Source organism: Microcaecilia unicolor, chromosome 11, assembly GCF_901765095.1.
Source record: "Microcaecilia unicolor chromosome 11, aMicUni1.1, whole genome shotgun sequence".
Classification (NCBI taxonomy): Eukaryota; Metazoa; Chordata; class Amphibia; order Gymnophiona; family Siphonopidae; genus Microcaecilia; species Microcaecilia unicolor.
In genome coordinates, this window is record NC_044041.1 from 103267237 (window position 1) to 103294156 (window position 26920).

The 26920-nt window shown below is 43.2% G+C and overlaps 1 protein-coding gene across 1 annotated transcript in view; it reads right to left on the reverse strand.

The window, feature by feature from the left end:
• Positions 1 to 26920, reverse strand: part of LOC115480887 — a 57123-nt gene that overhangs the window by 15850 nt on the left and 14353 nt on the right. Inside the window, exons 3-5 of the mRNA XM_030219857.1 lie at positions 25774 to 25815; positions 11143 to 11238; positions 947 to 1089 (exon numbers count right to left, since the gene is read on the reverse strand). Of these exons, the coding sequence (XP_030075717.1) occupies positions 947 to 1089; positions 11143 to 11238; positions 25774 to 25815 (281 nt within the window). The remainder of the gene's footprint in view (positions 1 to 946; positions 1090 to 11142; positions 11239 to 25773; positions 25816 to 26920) is intronic.

Sequence of the window (26920 nt, forward strand, 5' to 3'; positions counted from 1 at the left end):
TTGTGTGGCCCCAAACATTCACAGATGCTATTGAAAACAATAGCAAACTTGTGAGGTTTATGACTGCTTATGTGGTTTTTTTTAATTTGAAAGCTTCCCATATGTAACCTGAGGTTTTTATTTAAACCTCTTGGGGGGGGGGGGGGGGGGGTCCCCTGAGGCTCAGGTAGAACAGAGGCCTTTCTTAAAGCTACTCCCTACAAAAATTGAGACTCTCAGGGCTACAAAAACAAGTCTGACACTCTGGAGTGCCTGTACCCACAGATTGCAGCAGCTCACGCCCCAGGACCCTCCAGGGATTAAACAAAAAAAAACAAAACTATCCACTATCCAGTTATGTATGGGAAGCTTTCAAATAAAAAAAATACAAAAACACACACACAGGCAGTCATAAACCTCACAAGTTTGCTATTGTTTTCAATAGCATCTGCGAATGTTTGGGGTTACACAATATGGCAGCAAGTTCTGCTCACTGGCTTCAGCCCACAGAATGGGCGAGATAGGCTCACGCTGTCTCCAGTCATAAAACCTCTTTGGTTAGCCAGGCACCAGATAATTCTGAGTCTTTCCTGACTCTGCCTCTGGACTGTTCTGGCATTATCCAGAGAGAGTGCCACAGTGGTTATAGCAGATATTCATTGACACTTTCTGGTTAAGTGCTGCCAAATATCTACTCCCATCCTGGACAAAACAATTTGACTAGGTGGAGGCCTTTCCTAGCTGGTTAAGTTGCTCTGAATATCGACCTATTACTTATAGAAAAATTGAAATGTTGCCTATAAAGAAAGTCTAAATTATGGAAAAGCAGAAGTTCTTCATGACATACACAAGCATAGCAAGGCAAACATGTTGATGTGCACTTGTATAACTGCTGTTTTCTTTGAGCGCTGCATATGAATGAGTTCAGTGACTTGTGGTACTCACTCTTCGGAAACACCTGTCTTACCTTTTTAGTTTTTAAGAAGTCCAGCATGGAGGAGTGTTTTGGAAATCCAGGAAATGCAGAATTATAAGTGTTTACTCTTTGGGTAGAACCACAGTGGGGTCTGCACAGTCCGACATCTATGCTGACTGGACTGCCTGAGATATCTGTAAAACATGGACATGAGGAAGACTCTTGAGCACACTTGTTGACTGTGTGTTGACTGACTGTGAAAACTCTATAGGGATTAACAATGGCAAAAGAAAGTCTAAAGGTAGAATGAGTAAATGCTCCATGTTAAAGCAGGCAGGCTGAGCCAGTCCTGGTTTTACTCCCATTGCATCTTCAGTTTCTTAAGAAAATACATAAGAACATAACAGTAGCCATATTGGGTCAGACCAATGGCCGGTCTAGTCCAGTATCCTGTTTTCCACACAGTGGCCAAGCCAGGTCACAAGTACCTGGCAGAAACCCAAATCATGGCAACACTCCATACTTGACACCTGCCCTACTAGCCTAGTAAAAGCCGCCCCCAAACAATTCAAAAAAGACCTCACGAACCAAGTAAATTACAGACTCCTATATGGTCTCTTCCCCACAGACAAAGGAAATATCCTCCTCACTCCACTGCCAAAAGATGCTAAGAAAAGCACAATGGATCTAACCAATTACCGACTAGTTGCTTCTATCCCGCTCATAACAAAATTGATGGAAGGCATAGTGACGAAACAACTCACGGAATACCTAACCAAACACTCAATTCTACATGATTCTCAATCAGGATTTCGCTCAAATCATAGTACTGAAACTGTACTAGTGTCTGCAATGAATTCATTCAAAAAAAACTATTGCAACCGGCAAGAACATACTCGTACTACAATTCGACATGTCTAGTGCCTTCGACATGGTAGATCATGAAATATTACTACACCTGTTAGAATACTTCGGAATCGGAGGCCCAGTTCTCAAATGGTTCAAAGGATTCCTCACCACCAGATCCTACCAAGTAACAACGAACAATGACCTTGGACACCGGAATGTGGAGTTCCCCAGGGATCCCCCCTTTCGCCAACTATTTTCAACCTTATGATGATACCACTAGCCAAACTTCTAGCCAATCACAACCTCAACCCCTATATATATGCAGATGATGTCACGATCTACATCCCGTTCAAAAGTAACCTAAACGAAATAACCAACGAGATCAACCAGAGCCTCCAAATCATGCATTCTTGGGCGGATTCATTCCAGCTAAAACTGAACCCAGAAAAAACTCAATGTCTAGTTCTCACTTCCCAATACAACACAAACAACTACACTACCATAACCACACCATAAGGCACACTTCCTATCTCAGAAAATCTGAAAATTCTTGGAGTCACTATTGACCGAAACCTCACACTCGAGACCCACGTGAAGAATATAACGAAAAAAATGTTCCACTCGATGTGGAAACTTAAGAGAATAAAACCTTTTTTCCCAAGAAACATCTTCCGCACCCTAGTACAGTCATTAGTGATGTCACCTGGACTATTGTAACTCTTTATACGCAGGCTGTAAAGAACAGACCATTAAAAAACTCCAAACAGCCCAGAACACCACTGCCAGACTCATCTTTGGAAAAACTAAATACGAAAGAACGAAACCTCTAAGAGAGAAACTACACTGGCTACCACTCAAGGAACGAATTGAGTTCAAGATCTGTACAACCGTCCACAAAATCATCCACGCAGATGCCCCACTCTATATGTTAAACCTAGTGGACCTACCGCCTAGAAACGCCAAAAAATCGGCCCGCAAATTCCTCAATCTGAACTTCCCCAGCTGCAAAGGAATTAAATACAAACAGGCATACACTACTACTTTTGCGTATAAAAACACACAGATCTGGAACGCACTACCCATGGCCTTGAAAACTATGGACAATCTAACCAGCTTTCGCAAAGCTTTAAAGACACATCTCTTCAACAAAGCCTACTAAATACATCCTAATAAACCATTCTCAAACTACTCAGGTGCATCAAAACACCTTTCACAACACCTTACCTAGCACCTTACATCTAAACCATACACCTTCAACCGATTATTGAATGTATGTAAGATAATGTAATGACTGCATCATAACAACACTCTGTAAGCCACATTGAGCCTACAAAAAGGTGGGATAATGTGGGGTACAAATGCAATAAATAATAATAATAATACAAATCCCAGGGCAAGCAGTTGCTTCCCATGTCTGTCTCAATAGCAGACTATGGACTTTTCCTCTAGGAATTTGTCCAAATCTTTTTTAAACTCAGATACATATCCTCCGGAAAAGAGTTCCAGAGCTTAACTATTCATTGAGTGAAAAAATATTTCCTTTTATCTGTTTTAAAAGTATTTCCATGTAATGAAAACCACCCTGTTTAAAAAGGCATACCCTACCGACCCAACTTAAATGCCTGATCTTGGTTACACAAGAAAACTAAAGCACGTAATGAATATAACACAACTCTTCTGCTCTACTATTCCTAACTAGTAAAAAAGGCCCGTTTCTGACACAAATGAAACGGGCGCTAGCAAAGTTTTCCTTGGCTCCCCTGCAGCTACCCGTGTCCAGCAACCCTCCTCTCCCTCTGCCCCCCCTGCAGCCACCCATGTCCAGCGACCCTCCTCTTTCCCCTGCCCCCCCTGCAGCCACCCATGTCCAGCGATCCTCCTCTCTCCCCTGCCCCCCTCCAGCCACCCATGTCCAGAGACCCTCCTCTCTCCCCTGCTCCCCCTCTAGCCACCCATGTCCAGCGACCCTCCTTTCTCCCCTGCCCCCCCTCCAGCCATCCATATCCAATGACCCTCCTCTCTCCCCTGCCCCCCCTCCAGCCACCCATGTCCAGTGACCCTCCTCTGGACATGGATCAGCTGTGAGGCAAGTTTTTATTTTTCCCCCGAGTTCTGAAGTTGACATCATAGTGGCTACGGTGATGTCAGCCTGATCTACAGAGCCGTCCTGACCAACTCGGAATGAGCCACGGTCCCAGGCAGCAAGTCAGAACGTTGGAGGTGAGAATTATTATATAGGATGTGGCTCTACCACATGAACCTTATCCTACCACAGCATTAATTGTATTTGTTCGCACCAGAGTCTGTTAACGACTCTCCGGTACCATGTAAGCCACATTGAGCCTACAAATAGGTGGGAAAATGTGGGATATAAATGTAACAAATAAAATAAATTAAAAAAATAACTCCCTCGAGTGTCCCCTAGTCTATGTACTTTTGGAACGAGTAAAAAATTGATTTACTTCTATTCGTTCTACACCACTCACATGTCACTAAATCAAGACTTCCCAAGTCTGCCCTGGGGACCCCACTGCCAGTAAGGTTTTCCAGGATATATCTACATACTTTGGGGGCAATTCTGTAACTTGATGCCTCAAATTAGATGCCAAAATGGGGCACACTGGACGTCAAGTCTATGGGGCCAATATTCAGACCGTGGGAGTTAGCCGGGCTAACTCCCATGGTTGGCGCTGAGCCCAGATATCCAGTGCCAGGCTGTTTCCGTTGATCGGCATTGAATATCTGGTTTATTTTTGGCCAGTTTCAATTTAGCTGGCCTGTTAAGTTGAAACTGGCCAAAGATAGGTCTGCTATTTCAGCAGCCCATTTGGCCGCCAAACTTAGCCGGCGATGTGCTGAATATTCGCAATATAGCTGGTTATCCGCTAAGCATCGACTGCGAATATTCAGCAGGAGATAACCAGCTATCTCCCGCTTAATATTCACGGATAGCTGGTTAAATAGTACTAAATATCTGGTGGTATAATGGCACTTGGGCGCATCTAAGTCGTTATAGAATACTACTACAAACTCGCTTTGGCAAGCCAAAAGTTAAGCACAATCGCTTATGCTAGGTCAATGACTGGTGTAAGTGGGTGTATCTAGGTGAGCCAATCAACGCGCACAATTAATAGTATTCTGTATGTTGTGCGTGTTGTTTGGTGACATGCTCATGCTCTGCCTACGTTTGCCCCTCACAGATACACACTATAGCACTTAGGCACAACTTTATAGAATAGCACCTAGTGCATTTATGCATGTCACAGTTGATTATTGCTGTCAACATAGAAGCTAGCCCTGTTGAGCACCCCCAATATTGAGCAAATGCCTTGACTGTGTTCAAGGATGGGATTACTTCCTTTGGGTTTAGCACCCCCAATCATTTTGAAAAGTTGGCTCCTATGGTTGCCAATGACATGATCAAGTGGCACGAACTTCTAGGTGCCTGGTTATAGAATTGCCTCCTTTTTGACTAATTAACAGACCCCTGAAAACTAGATGATGCTGTTTTAAAGAACCATCTTTCTTTTCAAATTCCTGTAAGGAGAATACTCTTTACAGGCATTAGATCCTTATTCCTTCTGGGACCTCTGAAAGCCAGAGGTGTATTCGGGTCAGTGCTGAGCATGTGAGAGTGTACTAGCATAAGGGCTGCCGTCAGACTGAGCTGTGCCTGGGACAGGGCTGCCGCCGGCGGGTCCAGGGCAGAATCGTCATCGCTGCTGCCGCCACCCACCCCCCAAAAATCATCGCCGCCCATCCGAAGTACCTTGGCTGGCCCTGCCAGCTGCAGGCAGCACGGCTCCTTCCTCCGCCGAGCATTGCCTGCGGCTGCTTTCCTCAGGTCACACATGCTCAGTGTCAAAACACTGCATGCACGGCCTGAGGGCCCAGCAGCTGCTAGGCAGGCAATGCAAGGGGGGCCCGGCACTGGAGTTTTCTCTCTCCTGCTCCTGTCGGGACACGATCACCCGGGCCCTGTCAGGAGCAGAAGGCGGTTAGCTTAGTAGAGTTTAAAAAAGGTTTTGGATGGCTTCCTAAAGGAAAAGTCCATAGACCATTATTAAAATGGACTTGGGGAAAATCCACTGCTTGGGATAAGCAGCATAAAATGTATTGAGCTTTTTTGGGACCTTGCCAGGCATTTGTGACCTGGATTGGCCACTACTGGAAACAGGATGCTGGGCTTGATGAACCTTTGGTCTGTCCCAGTGTGGCAATACTTATGTACTTATGACAAGTGCACTCCATCCTTCCAATATATGCTGGCACAGTTGGTGTCTGCTCAGGAGTATATGACCTGCTGGCCACCCAAATAGTACATTCACACCCCAAACTGTCTATTCACCTTCTTTTTATCACTTTTTCATATCTTCTGAATGCATGTAGTGATAGCAAAAGATGATACTGGACTGTAAAATAATAGAGTCTTTAAAAGTGACGGATAGATCCTGCTTGGCTCCCATATCTGCTGTATTCAGGACAAGGTTTCTAGGCTGAATAACTGTTGTACAAGAGTGCTCTAGCTCATCCTTCCTTGCATTCAGGAAAGGGTCCAGGTATGACCATATCATGTCCTCTTGAACTATCCAACAAATGTGGATGCTCTTGGATACCAGGCCTAGATGGGTGCCCTACAGTTTTCTTCAGTTATCTTGGCAGACTATTTGACAATCCATACCACCCCTCCTTATTATGAAGGGCCTAAAGAGAAATAATTATTAGGTTAGGTGTGGGATAGGACTTTTGACTGTCATCTGGCTTACTGTAAACCCTATAGGCTGAGGATTGCCACCTGCCAATTTTTGGGATAGTGTTGAGCATAGTCCCCTAGTTGTGGTACTTGTTGCAGTTCAAATTCTAGATCAATGGGTCCTAGAACGGGTTTGGGCATAACTTGCCATACTCATGTATCTCTTGGAAATGTATCCCATCCCTGTGCACTAAAAGAGTTCCAATCTGATGTATGAACCGCAGTATAGGCTCTAGATGTGTACAGGGCAAAGCTTTTGGGGTTTTTTTTTTGTTTCCTGTATTGTTTATGGGACATTTTTGTTTTGTTCATTTGTTTGTTTTTCCATTTCAGAGCATGGTTCTGGGATAAGGGTTCTAGGACTGGGACCTGAAAAGACTGGGCAGCTATTGACCACAGTATTTAATTGACCAAATGCCTCTATATTTGGCCTCTCATGTAAATTTGTAATTCTTTATACTGCTACTATGTAAGCTGCATTGTGGGGAAAAGCGCAGGGTACAAATGTAATAAATAATAATAATAAATTCAATAGAGCCACTGTCTTGCAATAGTGTGTACTATATTACTACTACTACTATTTAGCATTTCTATAGCGCTACAAAGCGTACGCAGCGCTGCACAAACATAGAAGAAAGACAGACCCTGCTCAAAGAGCTTACAATATTGCAATTCTGTGTGCTATTTCACACTAATGAGCACTATTTTGCAAAGGTACACACTGTTTTGCAATAGTGAACACTAGTTTGAAAGACTGCACCCTTACTACTGCAAAATAATGTGCATTATTCATGACATAGAAACATTCCAAAATTTCAGTTTTTTTCCCCCTATTATTTTGGATTACAAATGACATGAAACAATATGGAAAATGCCATTCAGATTTTCATGTCATTTCAAACAACCGCCTTGGGTGAATCTCTTCATAAAGGCAGTTAATAAAGCCCAATAAATAAATAATTAAATGCACATTCCTAATAGGTTTTGGTGTTTTGAACAGAGCATGTAATTAAGTAGGGTTAGGTTGTAACTGTTCTCCCCTTTCCCTCTGAGCTACCTTAGACTTGTGTATCAACTTTTCTTTGTTTAGTTCTACACTGAGGTCTAGCAGGTCACTGACCTGTCATCTGGCCTCCTTTCTTTGAGGCTGTAACCAACTTGCTAACCCCAAAGATACCAAAGAACACAATGGAGGATGCTAATTGGAACAAGTGCATCTCAAAAGCTGATTTCCCTATACTAGTCATGGCTTTAGTTTAACGAGATTCTTGTGAGTGATTGAGGACTTTTGGTCAAGGTTAGGTCCAACTTCTTAGCTTTACCCTGCCAGAACTCATGGGATCCCCTGTGCCTGAAACAGACTCAGCATGGATTCAGCCATAGGAGGTTTTGAATCACCAATTTGCTTCATTTCTTTGAAGGCATGAATAAACATGTGGATAAAAGTGAGTCTGTTGATGTAGTGTACCTAGATTTTCAGAAAGCTTTTGACAAAGTTCCTCATGAGAGACTCCTGAGATAATTAAAGAGTCATGGGATAGGAGGCAATGTTGTGGATTAGGAATTGGTTATTGGACAGAAAATAGAGAGTAGGTTTAAATGGCCATTTTTCTTAATGGAGGAGGGTGAAGTGGAGTGCCACAGGGATATGTACTGGTACCGGTGCTATTTAACATGTTTATAAATGATCTGAAAATCAGAACAAGTGTAGTGATTAACTTTGCGGATGACACAAAACTATTCAAGTTGTTAAAACACATGTGGATTGTGAAGAATTGCAGGAAGACCTTAGGAAACTGGAAGACTGGGCATCGAAATGGCAGATGAATGTAGACAAATGCAAAGTGATGAATAATGGGAAGAATAATCTGAATCATAGTTATCTGATGCTAGGGTCCACTTTAGAAGTCAGCACTCAAGAAATCTTCTGCTCAGTGCGCAGCAGCAGCCAAAAAGGCATACAGGATGCTAGGAATAATTAGGAGAAGGATGCAAAATAAGACCAAAAATATTATAATACCTCTGTATCGCTCCATGGTGTGACCTCACCTCGAGTACTGTGTTCAGTTCTGGTTGCCATATCTCAAAAAAGATACAGTGGAATTAGAAAAGCTTCAAAGAAGAGCAACCAAAATGATAGAGGGGATGGAATTGCTCCTGTATGAGGAAAGGCTAAAGAGGTTAGGGCTCTTCAGCTTGGAAAAGAGACAGCTGAGGGGGGATATGATTGAGATCTACAGAATCCTGAGTGGAGTGGAACGGGTGGAGGTGAATCGGTTTTTCTCTCATTCAAAAAGTACACTCAATGAAATTGCATGGAAATACTTTAAAAACAAATAGGAGGAAATATTCTTTCACTCAAAGAATAGTTAAGCTCTGGAACTCATTGCAGGAGGATGTGGTAATGGCAGTTAGTGCATCTAGGTTTAAAAAGGTTTGGACAAGCTCCTGGAAAAAAATCCATAGCCTATTATTGAGATGGACATGGATGAAGCCACTGTTTGCCTTAGTATTTGTAGCGTGGAATGGTGCTACTAACTGTTTCCGACAGATACTTGTGTCCTGCATGGGCCACTGCTGGAAGCAGGATACTGGGCTGGATGGACCATTGGTCTGACACAGTATGGCTGTTCTTATTCTCTTATGATATCCTGAAAACCTGACTGGCAAGGGGTACTCCAGGACTGGATTTGGGAAACATTGTCCTAGAGTAAGTGGTGCCTTGTGTAATCGCATGCTCAGAAATCTGCCCCAAAACAAACAGAAGCAAAGAAGATTCTTTGCAGGTTGTGATACCCAGTGATACCCACAGGAGATGACAATTAGCCCCCTCATTCTGCCTTGTTTTCTTGTCTATATAGTTTTAGTTTAGGATACCTCCTGGCTGTCAGTTATAGGTCCGAATTTAAGAACATAAGACCTAATATACTGGGTAAGACTAAAGGTCCAGATATCCCGATATCCTGTTTCTAACAGTGGCTAATCCAGGTCATAAGCACCTAGCAGGATCCCAAAAGGTAGCACAGGATCCCCAGGGATGGATATCGACAGCACAAACAATTGGCTAGGGTCCAGATATTGAAGATGCCATATACCAGGGTGAAGAAGGAGCCTGTTCCTTTTAGCTTTAAGGTTGTGTGTTGGTGGTGCTTCAAATTGGTGCTGCCATGGCACTTCAGGGCCCCCTCCCACCCCCTGCTTTTCAGTCTATGGCAGGGGTTCTCAACTCAGTCCTTGGGACACACCTAGCCAGTCAGGTTTTAAGGATACCTACAATGAATATTTATGAGAGAGATTTCCATGCACCGCCTCCACTGCATGCAAATATCTCTCATGAATATTCAGTGTGGATATCCTGAAAACCTGACTAGCTGGGGTGCCTCCAGGACCAGGTTTGGGAACCACTGGTCTATGGCAAACTCACTCTTTCCCCTGCAGGATAACATTCTTTATCGTTTTATCTTCCCTGTTTGGTCCTTTATATTCTGGACCTACAAATTCCCATCCCGAAACCAAGAGCCAAGCTCTCTTCCCTCCCCCACACTCTTTACTTATCCTCTCAACCCTGCTTATACCACTGCCCTCTGTATCTATCACAACACTGGTGTCCACCACAATATAAGAAATGTCCAAAGACACTGCAAGACCATATGGGACATTTAATGGAGCAGGAACAAAGTGATCTAGGAAATTCATATACAACACTGGTTTTTCATGACATGTTTGCTGAATAAGTGAAGGGTATCACATATCAGGAGTTATACAAAAGTGCTGCTCCCTGCAGGAGCAGCTTAGGAACCAGATTTAGGGAACAGATAAAAATTAGGCCCCAAGATATGCAAGATAGTTTGCTGCTGGCATAATTTTGAAATAGTAAGCGGTGACGACCCAGAGAAGGAATGGAAACTCTGAAGTCCAATACGGTGGAAAAGGCTTTTTTAAGATGACACAATGTTTCAATAGGCAATAAGTTGACGCATCTGTTTTAGAGTGTTTTTTCTTTTACCTTCCAGAAGAGATGTCCTAAGAAAATTTGGTTTGTTTTACCTGGAACTCAGTAGGGCCTAAAAATGAAATTTGACCAGATTATTGAACTGAGTCCTTCTATGCACCTCCCATACATACCATGACGACACTTATATTCTACTTTGGTTGGGGGTTTCCAGTATTTTTTAGAATCTTCAAATCCACCCAATACATCACAGATGAAACTTCCTGTAGAGCTCTGAAAGCCATTCTAGCTACAGAGGTGACACGTGAAGAAAGGACCATATATGTGGACTCAAAAGCTTGCATACCTCGTCATCTCTGGATATATTTTATGATAAGGTATCAGTGCCCTACAAAATATTCTTTTTTTTCTGCATGGAGGATGCATGTGATTCTTTTCTGAAAATGGCTGTTCTCAGAAGGTTCAAATGAATTAGAGGTGAGCAATCTGAAAGAATTACAATCATGAGTTCAGAGCACAACTGTCAATCAGTACAAAGAGGGCATTTCTGTTTGCTCTGTGCCTTTGTCAAACACAGCTCAGATGGCAATACCACTTTCCTGTGAAAGTACTCAAACTGAAAATAGGTTAAGAGATGGGCTTAGGAACCATGTAGTTATTAAATGTGCATGTAAATGCCAGGCTTGTACTTACCTTGTCCAATATAAATAAAATGACTTTGTCTCTTGCAGCACCCCCTTTCTGCAAACAAATTCCTTCGCTCACCCTGTCTGTTGATCACTGCAGCACCTGAAGAGGCAGAAAACACAAAAAATCAGAACAAAGTGATTATCATGCCGATTATTACACTTATAACAATATCGATATGTTCTACTAACAATTAACCAGGTTTCACAACTCAGCCCCCAGCTACACACACTAGTGTGCGAGAATCTAAATTTGTTCAAATCACAGAAGTCAAGCAGAATCTACTACTACTACTATTAAACATTTCTATAGCGCTACTAGACTTACGCAGCGCTGTACAAATTAACATGAAAAGACAATCCCTGCTCAACAGAGCTTACAATCTAAATTGGACAGACGAACAGATAGCTAGGGGTGGGGAAATTGCAGTGGTAGGGGTGATAAGTGAGGGTGTTGAGTAAGAGAGTCATGGTTAGGAGTCGAAAGCAGTAGCAAAGAGGTGGGCTTTAAGCCTAGACTTGAAGACAGCCAGAGACTGAGCCTGACATACTGGCTCAGGGAGTCTATTCCAGGCATAGGGAGCAGCGAGATAGAAGGAATCAGGCCTAGTTAATACATTTTTATAATTTAGCTCACACCCTTTCAGTGAAAGTTCAAGGTGAGCTACAGTCAGGCACAGAAGGTATTTCCCTGTCCCCAGAGGGCTTACAATCTAAGGGGTCCTTTTATGAAGCTACGTTAGGCGCTAATGCATGCCTAATGCAGCAAAACATGGACTACCATGGGACACACTTTTTATATTTTTTGAGGGGGTGTGTCAGGGCAGAGAGTGGGTATTCCTATGTTCAACATTTAGCACATCTACATTACTGAATGCCAACTGGTTAGCACAGGGATAACGCAGAAGCCATTACCACCTACAAAACAGGTGTCAGTAACTGCTCCTGTGGTAATTTTTAAAATTGGCCACATGCTAACAGCAATATTAGTGCATGAATATTAATGAAAAAAAATAGAAAATCTGGGGTTTTATAGCTGCAGTAAAAGTGGCCCTATTTTTACCACAGCTTAGTAAAAGGACCCCTAAGTTTGTAACAATGGAGGGTTAAGTAACTTGCCCAAAGTCACAAGAAGCAGTAAGTACCCGAATGTACCCAGAGTACCTGAATGTAACTCACCTTGAGCTACTACTGAAAAGGTGTGAGCAAAATCCAAATAAATAAAATAATGAGGACTGGGTGCTGTGGGTTGCAAAAGGCCAGGGCCGGTCTTAGGCAAGGGCAGTCGCAAAGGGCCTCGCGCTCCTAGGGGCCATGCATCTCTGGCACATCTGTCCTCCTGTCTCGGAACACCTCCCTGTGCCGTACCTTAATGTGCATCCACATTTCAGTAGAGAGCATCAGGCAATGGCTACGATTTTCATATCCTGTCAGCTGCTGAGCTCAGATCCTCCTTGCTGCTATGTCCCACCCCCTTTTGATGTTATTTCCTGCTTCCGCAAGGGTGGGATGGAGCAGTGAGGAAGCTCTGGGCTCGGCAGCTGACGGGATATGAAAATTGCTGCCGCAGCGCCGCTATCTGCCACTCTCTACTGAAACGTGGTGGATGCATATCAAGGTATAGGGTGAGGTGGAGTTCTGAGAGCCCTAAACCTCCTATTAAACTGATAAATTATAGCCTATGGTGGCGGGCGCAGGTGGGTGTGGGGGGGGGGGGGGGTCAGGCACGAGTGGGGCCCATTGAACTGGTCTGCACAGGGCTCTGCAATTGCTAAGACTGGCCCTGCAAAAGACAAAAGATCTTTATAGTATTCTGCCAAATAAAAACAAGCAAACAAACAAAATAAAAAAGATCACAAGGTCCTGCTCAGCTAACCCTCAACACCCAGAAATTCATAAAAAGAGGAAAGGACAAACACATTCTAGTACTGTATCCCAAACAGCAGTAAATAGACTAGATATTCCAGTACTATATAGAAGCTAACAGTAACCAGTTTCCCCTCCAGGGATATGAATCTATCACATATACAAAAAAAAGTTTAAGAAACAATAACACATATGATCACATTCTGGAGCAAAACACTTTTAAATTACTGTGAAAGAAATAGTGAAGGACATGCCCACCTGTCAACCATGAAAGATACTGCAGATAGTGTGCCTGGGGCGGAGGAAGTGCTAAGAGAGTTACATAGATCGTGATCCTAAAGTCCCATCTCATCTATCCAATCTCCATTCCTACTATAATACTACAAACCATTTGATCTCCATTTCCTCACTACTTGTCTCAAGGCTTTCTTGAATTCTAATACCGATTTTTATCTTTCTCATCCTCTCTCAGGAAACTGTTGCATGCATTCTCCACCCCTTCCTTACATTTCTAGGTAAAGGAACACACAACCTCACATCAAAAGGTCACAAGGAAATACTGCTGAGTAGTTAAATTTAGAGGATCTCAATAAAAGGTGGAGAAAGTTGCCCATTACTTACTGACAGCAGTGAGGCCACAGAGCAGGACACTGAGGTGCACCAGAGTCCCAGGGAGATGCTTCATGTCTGTGTTTTGTGCTTTCTACCAGCTCCAGAATTCACAGGACCCACATTTATCTGTCAGGTTCCCTTATGTGGCAAATGTTCACCAAAGAGGTTTGTGAAATCTTTAAAAAATGCACACACAAAGGTGGGTGTCAGAGGGAAAACTAATTGAATTTCCCACACTAATATGTCTGTAGGGAAGAGGCTCCAGGAACACTTCAAAGCCTGCTATATAAATGGGAAGGTGTCCTCCCCCAGGGCTTGGGGGACATCTCTGGCTTTCTGATTGATTTGCTCTGTAGGGGGTGTTTGTTCCAGCCACAGGTCCCAGTCTAATTAAGCTGTAAGTAACTGAATCGCCTTCAAGGCTCCTCATTTGAAAAGAAGGGGCTCTTTAGCCCCTTCATTTCACTCATTGTCTTTTATCTATACAGAAAAGTTTTCTTTCACACCCAGACTTGTGGCTCTTTGATAACTAGGAGCCAGAGGGAATCTACCTCCCCCACATCATCCAGTGATCCTACCTAGCAAAAATGTCACCCACAGAGGTACAACTGCTGCCCAATAAACAGTTGCGTCTCCCAATGCCCTACCTGCTGAATAGGATGCCAGAATGCTAATTCCTGCTGCAAATGGGTAAAGAGAATGATTCTATATTTCTAATCAACTTCCCTTTGACCGCTGCTTCTGCATTTGAGTGTGTCTGCTCTTGAGTTCTTCTGCAAGGATGTACACAGAGCTTTAAATACTTGCCTCAGGCTCTTCCCTTATACCATTGTCCTCATTATTCTCTGAAGTCTGTCTTCAAGGGAAAAGTCTGTTCACATAAGCTGCTTTGATGTTAGGTCCCCTCGCTGGGCATTGTCTTTTTCTCTCATTATCTAAAGGAAGGTTAAAGTTCTGTTTCTTTATTGTGGTCTGGAGTGCAAAACTAGCAAACAGATGCATTCTTGCTGATCTATTATTTATTTATTTATTAGGATTTATTTATTAGGCAATATACTAGGCGATCCTAAAGTTCTTAAGAACAATTCTCTCCCAACAAAAGAGACATCCAAGATCTGAGGCGCTATCAAAAATGTGCGAAAGCTTAGCACTAGTATCTGGGACTTGTTCTTCGGGGCACAGCCCTCCCCACATTTTTCACTCATATTTCCCTTTTTTAAGAGCAGCCTCATAACTCAGTAAAGCTCACTTACAAACCAACTTGGAATAACAGTAGGCCGCAGTTTAATATATTAACCACTTTAAACATAACTTATTAGAAAATAACATACACGCCGAGCTAGAGGTGTCTAAAGGTAACAACATCCAAAATAAAACCCAACCACTGCTCACCATGCCAGGGGCGTAACCACCTTGCGGTGGGAGGGGGGCCAGAGCCCAATGTGGGGGGGGGGGGGCACATTTTACTCTGCCACCCCCCACCACCACCCTACCGCACCCCACAGCAGCAAATACCTTGGCTGGCAGGGGTCCCCAACTCTGTCAGCTGAAGCCTTTTCCAGCGCCGGTCTCTGGCGCTGCCGCGTTCTCTGCCCTTCTCTCTTCCTCCTCACGTCCCACACGCTCCTTAAAGTAAAACTGAGAATGCTCAATTTCACTGAAAGAAGCGTGCAGGAAGTGAGGAGGAAGAGAGAGCTGGGCAGGGAACGTGGCGGTGCCAGAGATCGGCGATGGACAAGGCTTCAGCTGGCGGGGGTTGGGAACCCCTGCCAGCAAAACCAGGGGCCCAGACAAAATTTGGGGGGGCCAAGGCCCCCATGGCCCCACCTAGCTACGCCACTGCACCATGCAAGCAAAGCAGCCAATCCGCTTTCTGTGATTGCTGATCTCCCTCTTCTGGCTCTGTCCTAGCAGCAAGAGCCCTAGCTGGTGTGGCTTCCACACCTTTAATCAGGGTCACCTGACTCGCCTTTCAAAGACCTGGCTCATCCCCCATGAGCCATCGCTCCTGTAGATCGGGTTTTCAATCACAAGGGCCTTTGACACCTGTCAAAACCTTCCCCTCCCAAAAGGAAAGCTGCAGCCTACCAAAGCCCCCCAAACAACACTGGACAAGGAGTTCCTGAATATTATTAAAGAACAGGTCTAAGCCCACATCAGACAGATGAACCCTGGCCTAAGCAAAAAGGCCCACACACTGTGTGTTGACCCAGTCATGTTTAATCTGATAGCCCCCTCTCGCCATCAACCAGACCCCAATCTGGCGATTAATTTTGTGCAAACCCCGTCTCCACTTGCTCGCAGGCAATCAAGCAGGCCTGGGGATTATATCAGACCATGCCAATTTAGTAAAAGGAAACCAGGCTACAGCAAGGTGCAAGCCATCCTTGATAGTATCGATCAGTATCTTGCCTGTCCAACTGTCCACCTCATTCTGTCCTAAATGGATGAGCAATGCATGTGGATGCCGAGGTTTGGTACGCAGTCGATACAGCAGAGGCAGAAGCTGACACCAGCTCATTCCTCGAGTTCCCAACCACGAGATGTGAATCCCACTCCGCGCTAGGCCCAAATGAATTCCTCCAGGACGACGCGTAGCTCTGCATCCGGCCCAATGAACAAAGAGTGGCCAATAATCCAAACAGACTGATGCGGGCAAACAGCATCTAGAAAAATGACCAACAAGTGGGAGAGCGTGGGCAGAAAATAACAACCTCCACCACGGATATCTAACAGCATAGAGGAAAGAAGGAAGGCCAAAGGCACTGAAAAAAGAAAAAAAAATTCCCAGGGCAATCAGGACCCAAAGAAAGCTTGACACTACTACTAATCATTTCTAAAGCGCTACTACACGTACGCAGCGCTGTACACTTCAACATGAAGAGACAGTCCCTGCTCGACAGAGCTTACAATCTAATTCAATGCTCAATTAAGAGGGCCAAATATAATCCTGGTAGGCCATAGACGACCATCTGCCAATACTCTGGATGGCAGCAGCCCCTAAACCCGCCTGGTAGGAATAAGTGGGTGCCAAATAGACCCAGATCTTCTCCCATGCAAACCAGACTTTTGTGCAAGACAGCCGCAAATTGGTATTTCGTCAAGACCAATCTGTCCTCATGCAGTAGTAGGGAGCAAGGTCCAAAAGGGCGCAATGCTAGAAACTCACCCAGCAAGGACACTGGACAGGAGATAATACCAGGTATGTGCTTTAACACAATGTCGCACCCCTCTGATCAGTCTTAGAGCGCAATAATCTAATGAGAAAGACATCATCCTGAATGTTTACATTCTCCATCAAAAGTTCGCCCAGAACAGCAACTGACCCATCACTGCCCACAAACTGTCCCACAAGAAAAGCCCCCAAAAAAGGCCAGCGCAAACGCTATCCTGAAAAGTTTTGTCTCATATTCTGAATAGGCTACTTGTGGGGCAGCATGCAAGAGGCACATCAGTAGCTTATGAGTGATCAGCCAACGTATATTGGGCATAGAGGGGAAGGACAGACCCCAACCCTTCAAAGAGCTACGAACCAAAACAACGGACAATGGCTGACCTAGCAAAAAGCATTGCTGAAAAGAGAAAGCCTTCCAGATGATGAGGCACAGCGCTCCAAGGACATCCAAGCGCTTTTGCATGGGCAATATAAGCAGCCAGCAGCTCATCAGACTCCATTTCAGAATTTCAGCCTTTGCTCCTAACTCGCCACCCTGTCATAACTATAGAGATAAGCAGACCACTTAGATGGCATCACAGAAGCTCTTAACATCTCACACACTTCAGGTCACCTAGTTGCCAAAGATGAACTGGCACTGGCAGGCCTTCACCGTCTGCTTCCGGAGCGAGGGCACAAAAAGCCTGAAATTGACAGCGAAAAAGGGCATCAGTGAGCCTATTGTTAACCCCAGGGATGTACTGGGCCTGCAGATGCATATTCAGCCTGAGAGACTGGAGGACCAATTCTCTGATCAATGAGTTCACCCACAAACTTCTAGCCATCTGCTTGTTAACCACCTCTACCACACCACGGTTGTCACACCACACCAAAATATTCTTTTTCTGGAGACAATCGGTCACAACTCACAAGCGACCACCAATGGGAAGAGCTCCAAAAAGGTGAAATTCTTCATTAAACCAGATACCTTCCATCAGTCTGGCCAAGGGGCTGCCACACACCAAGATCCTGCACAATACACTCCAAACCCCCCGCCACATCCGTAAACAGCTCAAAGTCTGCATTGGACACCTCCTCACTTTGAAATACCAAGGTCCCGTTGAAGGATGACAAAAACTCCAACCACATCTGGAGATCCTGACGAACTCCAACTGATTGACGAACGTAATGATGTGATTCTCGCACCCTGGACGTCGCAAAAGCCAAATGCCTTGAAAAAGCATGGCCCATCGGAATGACCCTACAAGCAAACTTGAGGCTCCCCATAAGTGACTAGACTAAACGTAAGGGAACTTTGTGGGCCCTCAGCATTGACAGGATTTGGGCTTCCAACTGCACAATTTTCTCCTGGGGCAAGCGGGTGACCATCCAAAGAGCATTGATCTCAATACCCAAGAAAATTAAGATGGAAACTGGGCCCTCTGTCTTATCTGAGGCCAAAGGGATGTCAAACACTTTGGCAAAAGACAGAAACCTGCTCAACAAACGGCCACAATCAACACCGTCCGAAGCTCCAATGAATAGAAAGTCATTCAAATAGTGCACCAAACTGACCAAGCCCGTCCGCTGGGCAGTAGTCACCCAATGCACAAAAGAGCTGAAATGTTTGAAATAGGCGCAAGAGATAGGTGTATGCCAATGGGCTGTTCTATCAAAATAAAAAGACCCCTCCACTTGGAACCCCAGCAACAGAAAAGAGGAAGTGTGGACAGACAGTAGCCGAAATGCAGACTCAATATCTACTTTTGCAAGCTTCGCCCCCACACCACATTGCCGGACCAAAAACACTGCACAATCAAAGGAAGAGGACTGCACCATGCAAAGTTCTTTGGGAATGCCCACATTCACAGAGTGACTCATCGGGTGAGATAGATTGTGAATCAGTCTATATTTTCTGGACATCTTTTTCGGGATGACTGCCAAAGGAGAAAGCATCAGAACCGGAAAAGGTTGGCAAGCAAATGGGCCAGCAATCCTGCCTGAAGCAATCTCCTCTGACAGTTTCCTCATCACCACCCCTTGCAGCTGAGTAGTAGACACCGAGTTGCGCACCCTATTATTGACTAACTGACCTTGGAACGGAACCACAAACCCATCCCTGAATCCCCTCTTAAGATCGCTGCCGCTTCCCAATTTGGGTAACGATGAAGCCTACCCTCCCAACCAATCACCTTGCTGGCGGGTTCCCGGGCGAACTGCTTTCTTATGATTGATTGAAAGCAAAACTGCAGCAGACACTAATCACCTGGTTTTGGCTGAAGCTGAAACCGAAAACTCAAGTTTGGTTGTGCGAATGTGGACCATTGAGGGCTGCTGGGGATTGTCAGAGCTTGCTGTCTGCATTCCTCTGCTAAACCCACAGTATCCAAGCCAGAATAATTTAAATAATGAAACACAGGATCATAAGTGTAGAATTTTTAGTGGTATCAATGGTGGATGAGAGTTGGGATAGATCGAAATTATTCATTGTGTGATGACTGTAGATATAGACTTGGTTTTTCATATGATTGATGTTGAAATCCTCCAGAGGAAATTGTATGGTATGGGTTTTTGTGGCCATGTGTTGAATTTGGTTTGCTTATTATCTGGATGGACAAACCTTTCAAGTCCAGGTGAATGGCTTGACTTCAGATACGTTTCAAATTGGGTGGGGTATCCCACAAGGCTCTATGTTATTGGATCTGCCTTTTAATCATAATTTAGCTTCTGTGGGTGATGTTGTCCAGGAATTGAGTGTCTCATATAGAAAGTATGCTGATAATTTGCAAATTTTCTTTCCATTGGAGAAAGGTAAGGAGGATCCTAGTCTCTAATTGAGAGGTTATTTTTTTAAATAGGATTAGTGAATGGATGTCAAAGGCATAAACTGACATTAAACTTGTCGAAGACAGAGGTTATGTATGTAGGAAGACACTTGGATCCTGTATTGCCCTTTTATAAAATATCAAAATGTGATGGTAAAATGTCATATTAGGAATTTAGGCATGTTCATGGACTAATTTATTGATGCAAAATCAGGTACATCAAGTTGTGTCAACATCTTTTTTTCAGTGTTGACGTTTGAGTAAATAAGATCTGTGTTGCCTGCGTCTGATTTTCAGATGGTAGTGCAGAACCTGCTGTTAACAAAAATGATTATAATTCCCTTTATTGGGGGAATAACATTAACCAGGCTTCGGGCACAGCAGATTATTCAAAATGCCATGGCACAATTGATTACAGGGGCCCCTTAATCTGCCCATATCATGCAAACTCTGACATCTCTTCAATGGCAAACAGTTGTGTATATGGTGCAATTTAAACTTTTGCAGTTGACTCATCATGAGGTTTATGTTAGTACTAGCCGTTAAGCCTGTTAAAACGGGCGAGATTTCCAGCTACCCTCCTCGCCGCCGCTCCCTCCCCCCTCTGTGCCGGGCCCCCTGCACTGACCTGACAGCGCCTCTCACCTCCGTGTTAAAGCGCTGCAGGCAGCAGCAGATCGCTCTGCTGCCTGCAGCGCTTCCACACGGAGATAAGAGGCGCTGTCAGGTCAGTGCAGGGGGCCCGAAACGGAGGGGGGCGGGAACGGTGGCGGGGATGGGGGGAGGGTGGAGGTTGGTACGCGCGATGTTCATTTTCAGGCGACAGCGGCAGCGTCCGAAAGTCCGACTCCGTTTCCCTCTCTGTTCCACCCTCTGATGTCATCACATCTTGACGCGAGGGCTGGACAGAGAGGGGTCTCTACTGCGCATTTGCAGATGAGTCGGTCACTTGCCATTTATATGTTTGATACCAACATATTTTTTGCGGGCTCTGAAATTTTACCAGCCATTCAGACCATTTAGATCTGAGAATACGAAACAATTAGTTGTGCCATCAGCAATGGACTATCATTATTTGGAGACTCGTGTTCTTGCTTTTTCTATTGCAGGACCAATAATGTGGAACAAACTTCCTGGTATTTTGAGGCTTTGTGCTAATGTTCTCCAGTTTAGGAAGTTTTGAAGGCTCATTATTATGTGCATGCATTTTTAGCATGAAGTTTGTTTGATTCTATGTTATTTTAAGTTATGCACAGGCTATTTTATTTGTTTTATGTATGTTTTGTTCAATCATGATTTCTAAGTTATCTGAAGACGTGACAGCAGTAACCTATCAAAAAGCATGGGCATTACAGAAGAACCAGTGATCTAGCTGGCTACTGTTTTATCAGGACTGAGAGCTAGATGATGCTTACCCAGCCATATTGCAACTTCCAGCAAACAATCTTGAAGGGGACACAGATTGATAGACAATGAATCAGTATAATGAATTAAAATGAAATCGCCAGCATATGAATAGGCGTTAATGCTGAAGGTCTGAATAAGTAGTGCCAATAGACTAACAAAGAGAATGAAAAGAGAAGGCAAAAGAACAAGACCTGGGGAACTCCACAAGAAAGTGTGTGAGAAGTTGAAGTACATGTAGATTGAACAACTGTGAGAAAAACATTCTCAGAAAGAAGTAAACCATTTAAGAACAGTTCCCCAAAGAGATCATGTGTTGAAGAAGGAAAGTATGATCAATTTGTAGATGTTAGATTTTTATTTTTCCTTGTGTTTTTTAAATCTGTGTTTCCACTTATTCTATAAACTCCCTTGATGGTTCAACTCAAAGAGTGGTTAAGTCAGTTCATTAAATGGCAGGCTTACTGAAGGTCAGAGAATAGCAAAAATGTAATAAATTGAGCTATAGACTTTATGTTAGTTATCTGCTAAACTGTATTTTATTCCATGTCATTGACATTAAAATTTCAGGTATAAAATACAAATGTACATATGATTGATCCAGCCATCTCATCTCTGTACAAAGGGTAATAATAAGGTTTTGACAGGACAATAAATTCTAAAAAGTAACAGACGTGTTTTTTTATGCACAATAACTAGACACAGATATCAAAATGTATAGTCACACTCATTTCTTACCATGAATCCTACTTGTCATACTAACTTGCTTTGTCACATTACAATGTGTTTTGTATTCTCCAGACTAATTCCAAGTACATACTATACAGATCTAGTATACATACAAATGGATTTATGAAAATATACATTTCAAAGTTTCCATGATATATATATATATATATATATATATATATTTAAATTTCTGGCATTTTATTTTTCAGAAAATGTTTTCATTGACGTCACTTAAGCAGATCAATCCAAAGTTCCTAAAATATAAAAAGAACATAATGGTAATTCTACAAAGCAAGGGAAACATAAATCATTGCAGACCTCCCAAGAACGAGCCACTTCATTTACACAGTGTGACTTATGTAATCAGATTTTGTGTCTATAGATTAACAATTTATATATTTAGAGGAACACATATAGCGGAGATACAGAGTTTTGTGTGTTGTACACATCGCAAAGAGTCTACATGTTTATTTTTTATTTGAACTATTGTAACGCATATTGATACGCATCAATACACTCTTCTGAATTCTCTTCCCCCATATCTTCACCACTCTTAAAACTCTACCCACAGACAAAATTGTAGACCTTTATGTTCCCTGATACTGTTTTATCGCCCTCTCATTTCCCCACTGTTATACTCCATTGTTCTATTCCCTAATGATGTTCTATTCCTAAATGATATCCTGACTTTACTCTGTCTTCCCATTAACTCTTCACAATGTAACCCATAATCGTACTGCAACAAATTGTAATTCCATCATTCACAATGTATTGTAAGCCACACTGAGCCCGCAAATAGGTGGGAAAATGTGGGATACAAATGCAAATAAATAAATAAACTCACAAACAAGGGTCTATATATGGATTTGGTTTTAAGTAATATTCTTAATTACAACCAAACTACAGAAAATCTGTGACTGAGACACTTAAGGAAAATTGCTGCAGGTTGGTTCATCTCCTGCATGTAAAATGTGACAGCTCGCGGTCCAGAGGTAGAGTTATTGGAGGCTGAAATCTGATTGTAAGTTTACTGTATAAAAAAAATGTAACCCCATAGTCCTCTGCAATGTGAAAAATCATCCAGCGATTGTTTGTGCAATGCAATTGTTTTTATGCATGAGAATGCACCATGGTAATTCACATCTACATGTAAATTTTATTGACATATGCCTATAACAACATATATGTTAAGTTATATTTTTGTCAACTACCTACAGCTTCCATATAAAATATGTAGCTGAATTTATCAGAATGCATCAGCTAACAGAAATCATCTGTGGGTGTATGTTTGTGTTATATATATGATAAGAAACAGATGCATTGATCTAAAAGTAAAAAATCTTAATGAGGAAGATTAGAGAAGTCTGGAATTTTATATGCAAAGGATAAGGAAACACCTACATGACATAGGACAGCCATCAGAAGGACTCACTGTATCTCACCATGTGTGCAGTGACTATTAGGTGAATTTTTGCTATGGATTGAGAAGAACTACCATACATGCAAATTTAACTGTCAAAATAACGAAGACCAACTCCTTTATCTGCAAAGTTTAAATCAGCGCTTTATCGATGTCTTTGTGGCTATGACCCTAATTTGTACTGCCACAGAAAATGTATGACCCTTGGGTTGCACGGAGTAATGACATCCTATGGTGCACATGCTCAGGGTTTTGGGATCCCATTGTGTGTTTGTTGGGGGGGGGGGGGGGGGGGGGGGAAGGGTCACAACACAGAAAAAAAGTGGAAAAGGAACTTCAAGAGATCAATCCAAATACCAGGGTAAGATGCTCCCAAAACAAACTTTATTTGGACCTTACACGGTCCGTGTTTCGGCTTTAGAAAGCCTTCATCAGGGGTCTACAAAACAATATATATATATATATATATATATATATATATATATATATATATATATATAATAATTACATTTAATTCATAAGATATAAAATCAAAACAGACGAAATATATATAAGAACATGTATAAAAACTTTGTAGTTCACTTAATAAAAATATTTTAATAAATGAATAAAAATATAATATGACTATTTGATAATAATGTTAATAGATTGGGACCGTGTAGGGTCCAAATAAAGTTTGTTTTGGGAGCATCTTACCCTGGTGTTTGGATTGATCTCTTGAAGTTCCTTTTCCACTTTTTTTCTGTGTTGTTGTATTATTTGTGGAAACTGTGAACCCCTTTTGTTGTTTGCGGGGGGGGGGGGGGGGGGTCACAACCCAGTTTGGGAAACTTTTTAAATGCTTGAGAGAATTCCTGGCAAATGGAGCAAATACATAGCACAGCATTTTGTATTAATTCTAAGTCAACACAACTCTTGACTTTAAATGTAAAACATTCACTTTACTAACAACCACAGTTTTGTTTGAGGATCTGAGGAGAGGACTTAAAAATGCATTACCTGGTACTGATGAGTACCATTCTGCATTTCAGGAGTTGTAAAAAAAAAAAAAAAAAGTATATATGGATCTTTAAAGATAACATAAGGAGAGAGAGCATTTGGAGAGTTTACAAGTTGGAGGTACACAAGATACTGAAATTTGCCCTATTAACATTATGGGTGACTGAGTTACTAAGATATTCCACAATACTGGGGTCTGGGAAGAGTGGTGGTCTCAATACAAAGTTTATATGAATGATAGTTGCTTATATGTTTCTTCTAGGGAATGGTGCAAAACCAACTCATGGTTGTGGATAAAGGAAATGTTTCATCTATACAGTGCATTAGTTAAAATGAATCAACAGGATACAACATGCTGACATATGTCTAGAGTGGGTGAACAAGTGGAAAAGGGAACTCTTGTTCAAATTCTATATACAATATTCATATGAAGTCAAAATATATGAACACACAGAAGACAAAGCCTTATCCTTGCTGCCGTAGAAGAAGAAAAAGCTTGGGCAAAGGTTTGCAGCAGTGCATAGCTATGGGTGGGCATTAGTGGGCAAAGGTTTTGCAAAACTGGCATAGGCTCATCCAATCTAGTGGCCCCCAAAACACCTCATTGGCAGTACCTCACTCCTCTCTCTCTCTTCTTTGCTGATGGTACGGCACCTGCCCATCTCTCTCTGAACCCCGTCTCCTCCCCAGTCTACCTTTAAGCCATCGCATACAGCAATTCCTGTAGGTAACCTGCGCTGGGCCTGCAGGCTTCCCTCTACTGCGTTTCCACCCTCCATGATGTCACTTCCCATCCCGTTTATTCACTGGCGGGGATGCAGTAGAGGGAAGCCTGCAGGGCTGGCATAGGTTGCCTACAGAAATCGCTGCTGGCGACGGCTTAGAGGTAGACCGGGGGGGGGGGGGGGGGGGGGGGGAACAGATGCCGGGCTGAAGGCAGAAAGATGACGATATGCAAGTAAGGGACAGAGGGAAAGATTTAAAAAAAAAAAACAAAAAAACGTATGTATGTACAGGGGTAGGGGAAGGAAGGGCCCACCCAGGTTAATTCACAGCCCACCCAAAATGGCAGGTCTGGCTGTGCTCCTGGTTTATAAACACAGTGTCAATTTTTTTTTTCTTCCTTGAACATGACAACATTTTATACCCCTTTTACGAGTGTTATAATACACGTGAAATTCACTAAAGAGATGGTAAAACAATTCCTCAAGCAAAATGGAGAGAAGGAAGAACTGAAAGAACAGTGAGGCATTTAAAAGCATGTGCTATGTATTAACCTGTGCAAGGAAAAAGGGGTCTATCTAAACAGCTAAGGACCAATTCTCGGCAGGCAGGCATAACTTTGTGCGCCATTCTCTACACCAGGGGTCCTCAAATCCAGTCCTCGAGGTCCACAACGAATATATATGAGATCTATGTGCATGCAATGGAAGCAGTGAATGCCGGCAGATCTCGAACAGATTCATTGTGAAAATCCTGAAAACGAGGCTGGGTTGTGCATCTCAAGGACTGGAATCGAGGACCCCTGCTCGGCACAGTGTTCTTTCACTTATTCTCAGGCTGTATCCACACCTGATTGCTCAGAAAGTACAACACAGTAGAAGTCAGTCTGTTGTACAGAAAACTTACCTTCCAAAAAAGCAAACTCGTCAATAGCCTCTATTGCATTATCTGTTACAACAGAAATAAATTGTGTTAGGGCGATCTTCAGTACATGAACAATAGTACAAAAGCTATTTGATGTACAGAAACTCAACAACACACAATAGGGGTAATAGTATAAGGATTTTTCTGTGTATAAAGCCTGTCTTACATGTAGAAAAGGGCTTTCATAACAATGCACCAAAAGTAGTGCATGATCTATTGTTATGTGATCTGCATGCAAGTATTCTTGGGAGTATAGCTTAGATGGAGTAGAGGTAGAGTTGTATGCATACATTTTATAAAATATACATTGTATGTACACTCAGTTTATATGCACACATTTACACTTTTTTTTTCACAGCACATATAAATTTGTGTATTGGCATTTGTGTGCTACTGGGGCTAGTTCTGGGCGTCTATTTTATAAGGGCACATGGGCACCTTTTGAGACTTTGCACACAGGCGTCCTGTTATAAAATCAAGCCTTTATGGACAACTAGCCATTAAGCCCGTTAAAACGGGCAAGTATTGGTCTGTTCTATTTTCATGTCTAATTCCCTCCCTCCCTCCCTGCTCCAAGGCCCCCCTCCTTCCGAGGCCTTCCTCCGAGCTCGTCCCCCGCCCTCTGAATTTTAAAAGTCATCATACCTCATCGGATTACAGCAGCAGGCAGCAGCAGTGAAAAGCTTGCGAGCTGTGTGCTTCAGGAACCTTCCTTTCTCTGTCTCAGCTGTGGTCCCGCCCTCATTTCCTGTTTCCACAAGGGCGGGACCAAAGCTGAGACAGGGAAGGGAAGGCTCCTGAAGTGCTGAGCAGCTCGCTCGCTTTTCACTGCTGCCGCCTGCCACCATAACCCCGATGACGTAACTTAGATGACTTTTAAAATTCAGAGGGAGGGGGACTGGAACTGGACGGCCGGTCGGGGGACTAGAACTGGACGGTCGGTCAGGTCAGAGTTCAGACGCGCCACGCGGGGCTCCCTTGAGCGCGAGGCCCTATGCGGTAGCCTCGCCCTAAGACCGGCCCTGCTTGCCCCGCCTCTCGACTGTTGCTGTCTGAACGTTCGGGCTCTACTGCGCATTTGCGGGTGAGTCGGTCACTTGTCATTTATATAGATTGATTAGTTTGCTTC